Source organism: Lipotes vexillifer, unplaced genomic scaffold (genome assembly GCF_000442215.2).
Source record: "Lipotes vexillifer unplaced genomic scaffold, Lipotes_vexillifer_v1.1 scaffold384, whole genome shotgun sequence".
NCBI lineage: Eukaryota > Metazoa > Chordata > Mammalia > Artiodactyla > Lipotidae > Lipotes > Lipotes vexillifer.
The window spans coordinates 4,441,482-4,447,763 of record NW_006793498.1 but is presented as its reverse complement, the minus strand read 5'-3'; the positions used below and the strand labels follow the sequence as shown (position 1 = coordinate 4,447,763).

At 42.0% G+C, this 6,282-nt stretch overlaps 1 protein-coding gene across 1 annotated transcript in view; it reads left to right on the top strand.

The window, feature by feature from the left end:
- GTF2F2 (general transcription factor IIF subunit 2) overlaps positions 1-6,282 on the top strand; it is a 155,073-nt gene that overhangs the window by 14,679 nt on the left and 134,112 nt on the right. The window contains exon 2 of the mRNA XM_007466461.1: positions 379-452. Within this exon, the coding sequence (XP_007466523.1) occupies positions 379-452 (74 nt within the window). The remainder of the gene's footprint in view (positions 1-378; positions 453-6,282) is intronic.

Genomic DNA, 6,282 nt, shown 5'->3' with positions numbered 1-6,282 from the left:
CCCCCCCCCCCCCCCACACAAATAATAATAATATCATGTCAGAGTGTTATGCTCCTCCAAGAAGCCTCTTCTGGTAGCCTTTCTCATCTCTGAACTTTTATTGGACTTATTGGGGAACATAAGTTAGCACTTCATTATTGTTAAGTTATATGACCAGTTTTAGTTTTGTGTCATCAACTCGACTGACTTTAAACACTTTGAGAGCTAAAATCATTTCTTACATATCTTAGTACCTCTTTAGTGCAAAACATAATGAGAGCTTGCTACTTAATTAGCAATTATTACAGACAGAAAGTATAGAAGCCGTATATCACTTTATGTTTAAAAAGATTTGTTAGCATCTAAAACATAGTCTAATAGTGTCTTATTTTGTTTTAGGTTCCTAAATATTTGTCACAGCAATGGACTAAAGCCCCTGGAAGAGGTGAAGTTGGGAAACTGCGGATTGCCAAGTAAGTTATTTATGAATTATTGACATTTTATAAAACTTTTTTGAATTTTTTTTACAAGTGCTTTTAAATGTAATTAGGATTCTTTTTCAAACAGAGAATTTACCTGAAAAATAAGAAGTAATGAGCATGCCAAGGCTTGTCAAGAGATGATTAGGTGCCCTGTAAGGATTCGTGTACACACACACACACACACACACACACACACACACACACATTCCTCTAATGAAAGGTGTAAATATCAAGTAAAATTTATTGGTAAAGCCTGTTGGCAGTGAAGTAGCAGAGTATGTAGCCCCCTCATCCATCTGTCCGCTCCGCATCTCTGAGGAGGTGTGCTTGAGTTGGGCATAACTGGATGCACCAAGTTAAGGGCTTCAGGAGAAGGATTTTGCCATTGTGCCACCATACCTATTTACAGAGGCTTTGGAAGAGGGTAGGGAACACCTAGTAAACAATCTAAGAGTATTGTTTCCTGGTTGAGAAAATAACCTTGTTTGAAAAGGAAGCCTCCATAGCTCAGCTGGTGTCAGCCATAGGCCTTGTGTTCCCCTCTTACTGTCCATTCATTCTTAATCCAGCTCTAATCAGATTTCCATGCCCACTACTCCATTCAAATGGCTCTTGTATACCACCAGTATCCACCTCTTTATCACTGAGTTTTTGTTTCATAACAAGCCACCCCAAAGTTTAGTGGCTTAGAACAAAACCATTTTATTAGCTTATAATTCTATGAGGCCGTGCTGGACAGTTCTGGTTGAGGCTGACCTGGCTGGTCTTCCTGGCTAGAATGGCCTCACTTATGTGTCCGGTGGTTGGCTTGCTGTCAGCTGGGGCAGTTGCCACGTGTTTTTCATCTCCAGTGTGTTTCTTCACATGGTGGTGAAAGAGTTCCTAGTAGCAAGAGAGAGGGAAGCCCCACTACACAAGTACTTTGCAAGCTGTGCTTGCATCATGTTTGCCAAATGTAAATGTAACTTGCAGTAGACTCTACCTCTTGATGGGATTTGAGGCAAATAATTTGTAGTCCTAAAATTATTATTTTTTTTTATAATCTACCACATCCACATTCTTTTTTTTTAAAGTTTAAAAAAAAATTATTTTATTTATTTTATTTTTGGCTGTGTTGGGTCTTCGTTGCTGTGTGCGGGCTTTCTCTAGTTGAGGAGGAGCAGGGGCTACTCTTCGCTGTGGTGCACGGGCTTCTCATTGCATTGGCTTCTCTTGCTGTGGAGCACGGGCTCTAGGCGTGCGGGCTTCAGTAGTTGTGGCATGTGGGCTCAGTAGTTGTGGCACTTGGACTCTAGAACGCAGACTCCATAGTTGTGGCACACGGGCTTAGTTGCTCTGCAGCATGTGGGATCTTCCCGGACCAGGGCTCAAACCCATGTCCCCTGCGTTGGCAGGTGGATTCTTAACCCCTGCACCACCAGGGAAGCCCCTACCACATCCACATTGTTAAATCTAAGAGTCAACTAGCAGCTCTTCTCAATTGACCTTCAACAGAATTTGACATAGTTGATCACTTCTACCCTCAAACCCTTTTTTTTCACCTCACTTCTGAGACATCACTCTCTTGCTGGCTCCTTCTCATCTTCTCAATTTCTAAATGTTATTTGGACACCCTCTGGGTTTTGTTCTTTGCAGGAGCAATCCTGTGTTCTTGGATGATGTCATGTCTTTAAAGTAAGAAGCTTCGATATTTTCATGGTTTATGCCCTAAATATCAATATATTTGTTCTTTATCTTACTTGCATTTGTTTCAGACAAATCTTTTAATTCTTCCTTTTGTTTTCACAAGATATTTATTGGAAATGGGCATGCTTTTGTTTTTGTTTTTGTTTTTGCAGTACGCGGGCCTCTCACTGTTGTGGCCTCTCCCATTGCGGAGCACAGGCTCCGGACGCGCAGGCTCAGCAGCCATGGCTCAGGGACCCAGCCGCTCTGCGGCATGTGGGATCTTCCCGGACCGGGGCACGAACCCGTGTCCCCTGCATCGGCAGGCGGACTCTCAACCACTGCGCCACCAGGGAAGCCCGGGCATGCTGTTATATCCAAAGTTCTAATGTTAGGTAGAGAGAAGTAATATCTTCTTTTCTTAAGAAACAGCTACACATTTCATAGCAGAATTGGTCTTAAATTCAGTCCTTTGAGTGGTAAGAAAACTCCAACAGGTTCCAGTGCCAGCTCCGTCACTTACTATCAGTGAGACTTCGGACAGATACTTAATCTTCTGAGTTTAGATTCGCTACCTTTCCCTACCATGAATATTGCATTCCTGAAAACCTCTGTGTGAAGAAAATACCTAGTTGAGGAATGTAAATTCTTTTGGTGTGGGGAGGAGGGAGCTGGTATGGGAAACATAGTTAAAGGAGCCAAGCTCTAGGGAAACCTATGTAAGCCCTAAGCACTGCTTTCATCCCTAAGGTAAATATTAAAGATAGCATGCTAAATAAACAGTAATGGGTGTGCTGTGACCACCTTTTCTTGATCACCCTTTGTTTGGAAGAAAATGTCAAGCTTGTCCTTAGTTTAAAGCAGATGTTTTACATAGTTACATCTAATATGCATAGGGAGGCCGTATCCCTAGGTCATGACCAGTTTACATGTTTTACAGCGCTGGTTTACATATTTTTCCTGTGTAATTATTAATAGTGTCCCCTCTTTCACTCTCCAGAGTGTCCTGGTTTTGGCGATAAACTGTATGTTTGCCCTTAATATTAACAGATGTGTGTATGTGTATTTTATATGTAAATAAAAAATCTAGCAGATTTTCTACCTAACATGAAATATAATCTTGCCGTGTAGAAGAGCTAGATGCTTTTAATGGTGGGAACAGATTTTTGGTCGTTGGTATCCTAAGATTGCTATGGAAATGCTTGAAAACAGCTTGTTCTAGAGTAGGTCTACTGGCTATCTTATTTATGTTTCTAATTTACTTAGTTTTCATTCTTCTTACTGATTACTAGATTCACTATTAAACAAGTGTAGGATGAGCAAGGAATGGCTTAGCAGTGCCTGTGACTAGGTTATCAGTACTTTAATTTCAGCTAAATATGACTCGTCAAGGTTTTGTGGCTATCAACAAAAGGCTCCACTAATAGATGATTGTTGTTTAGAATGAAGTGGGATGATAACCCCACTCTTCTTTGCCAGTGAGCTTCCAGAGCAAACATTGTGTTCAGTTTTTTGTGCTGCACTTAGAGACATGGACAAATAAGTTCATTCAGTGGAGTGAGACTAGGACAATGAGAAAACTAAAATCAATTTCCTGTGAGGAACGTTTGAAGGCACGATGGCTGTTTAATAAGAGAAGACAGGGCAAACCAGTGAAACTGTCTTCAAATATTTTTAAAGACTAGAAGATGTATGATCAACTATTGATCCTTAGAGGCAGATTAACCATTTGGTGGGTTATCTCTGTGGTTGAAAAAACATATATTTGGGTAAAAAATGAAAAATACCTAAGGTTTTAAAAAGGCAGTGTGGTATACCGATAATGAGTATGGACTCAGGAGTCAGTCAGCTCTGGGCTTTATCTGGGCCTTGTCATTTACCAGCTATGTGACTTTGGGGGAGTTGCTTGTTACCCTCTCTGTTTCCTCATCTGTGAAAAGGAGATGGTATTAGTACCTCATAGGTTAAGTACATGTAAAATACTCCGTAAGTGTTCACCTGCTGTCATGCCCCACATACCACAGAGTACAGGCAGTAGACCCTGCATCATGTCTGGCACCTCCCCTCCCCGTCAGCTCTCCCAGAGTTAAGCAGCAGACCAGCTTGCTGTGCAGTAAGTAGGCCAGAAGCTAGGGAGAAATACATGGTGTGGAAGTTGATTCCAGCAGAGACAGGCACTGTGGAGTAAAGGAATCAAGAGAGGTAGACGGGAGGGGGAACACATGCCGCCAGGAATGCAGCTCTTCCCAAATTTGGTTCTTTTAATACCTGAAAAAAGGAGAGTCCAGAATAAGATGAGAGTAACAGATTCTTTTAAAAGTTGGTAACATTTGGGCCATTTTCGTCAAGCAATTCATGCCATGTCCCTAAATCACTGTATTTGGACTATTCTTATACCTTTGGACATCTGATGTGTACTGCATTTTAATTGGTTTATAGTTTTGCTTTAGTTTGTTTAATTTTAAAACCAGCCTTTCTACATTACCATCCTGCCTCAGGAAACTTCAGTTTTCAAAATGTTTGATATATGTCATGTTTTACTGACAGTCATACAGTTTGTACTAATACAGCTTCTTTCAGAGACGTTTAATTTCTAGTTTTATTTCTAAACACACTTAACTTCCAAGGTCATATCGGGGCCCACTAATAATAGAAAATATACAAATAAAAAAAATCAATGAGATAATTTTTTGTCATAAAAATTGACTAAGTTTAGAACAGTGTTATACTGTTGATAGGAGTTTAAATCAGTACAAAGTTTCTGAAGGGCAGTCTGACAAAACATGTATGTCAATGCACACATATATATATATACACACATATACGTATATAATACACACACATAGGCACAGATACACATTGCTGATCAAAACAAAGTAGAATAATAATCCCACTGTTTCCTCTGCTGGTTAGCTCACAGTGCAAGCATTATGTTCAGTTCTTGGTGCTCCCCTTACAGAAAGACACTGAGAGACTCAATTTATCATCATTTATTCTGATGTTCAAATTGTCCAAAGTTTAGCCAATGGAAGCTCCTTCTAGCTGGCACTCATGATCTTTGTTTTCTTTATTGTGGTAAAGAATACATATAAAATTTACCACCTTAACTTTTTTTTTTGGCGGTACGCGGGCCTCTCTCTGTTGTGGCCTCTCCCGTTGCGGAGCACAGGCTCCGGACGCGCAGGCTCAGCGGCCATGACTCACGGGCCCAGCCGCTCCGCGGCATGTGGGATCTCCCTGGACCGGGGCATCAACCCGTGTCCCCTGCATCGGCAGGCGGACTCCCAACCACTGCGCCACCAGGGAAGCCCTACCTTAACCATTTTTAAGTGTACAGTTCAATAGTGTAAGTCCCATAGACTTTGGGCATGTCTTCATCATTCTTTGAGCACTTACTTTTTATTAAGGAAAGATGTTTTAGACTCATCTTGTACATTTCTGTCTGAGCCTGGAGTCAGTCATTTCTCCAGAGAGCCTTGGTTTCCTCTAGAGGAAAATGGGATTTGGAAACCAAGCTCTGGATACCACAGGTTCTCATGGCTGCTCCCAGACCCTCTAAGTGGCTGTATATGTACACACACATACCTCTAGGTCTACATTTATTTTTATATTTACATGTGTTGAAAATCTTGAATTTATACCAATACCCAGCTCCAGTTCAGCACTACAGGGTGTGTTCTAGTTTCTTCCCTTTTCATATCTGTACCTCTTTTCTGAAAGTGAGAAACCTAGTTCCTTTTATTCTTAATATATTCACTTATTTGTTCAGGCCTCTGTTCTTACTTGTTCAGAGTCCCCCACTTCTCCCCGCATTGGTAATTGCCCTCCTCACCCTCCTTGCGCTATAGCAACCCTTGTTAGGCTGTTGTTAACCTTTGCTGCCCTCCACAGGGATGCTCTCCTCAGCCCTTCTAGGCTTCCACCCCCTGTTCTGAGGCTGCCCTCTCCTCAAAGACATGCCTCCTTACCCTGCTAGGGCTCCAATAACCTGTTTCGGGCTGTCCTTCCATGTGGATGCCCTCGCCCCACTAGGCTCTGACCCATTTCTTGTTGAGCTGTTCCGTATGGGTGCCCTCCTTTACCCCACTGGGCTCTGGCACCTTGCCCCGCCTGCCCTCTCTACCCCAGGCACTTCCTTTCCACTTGGGCTCTGACT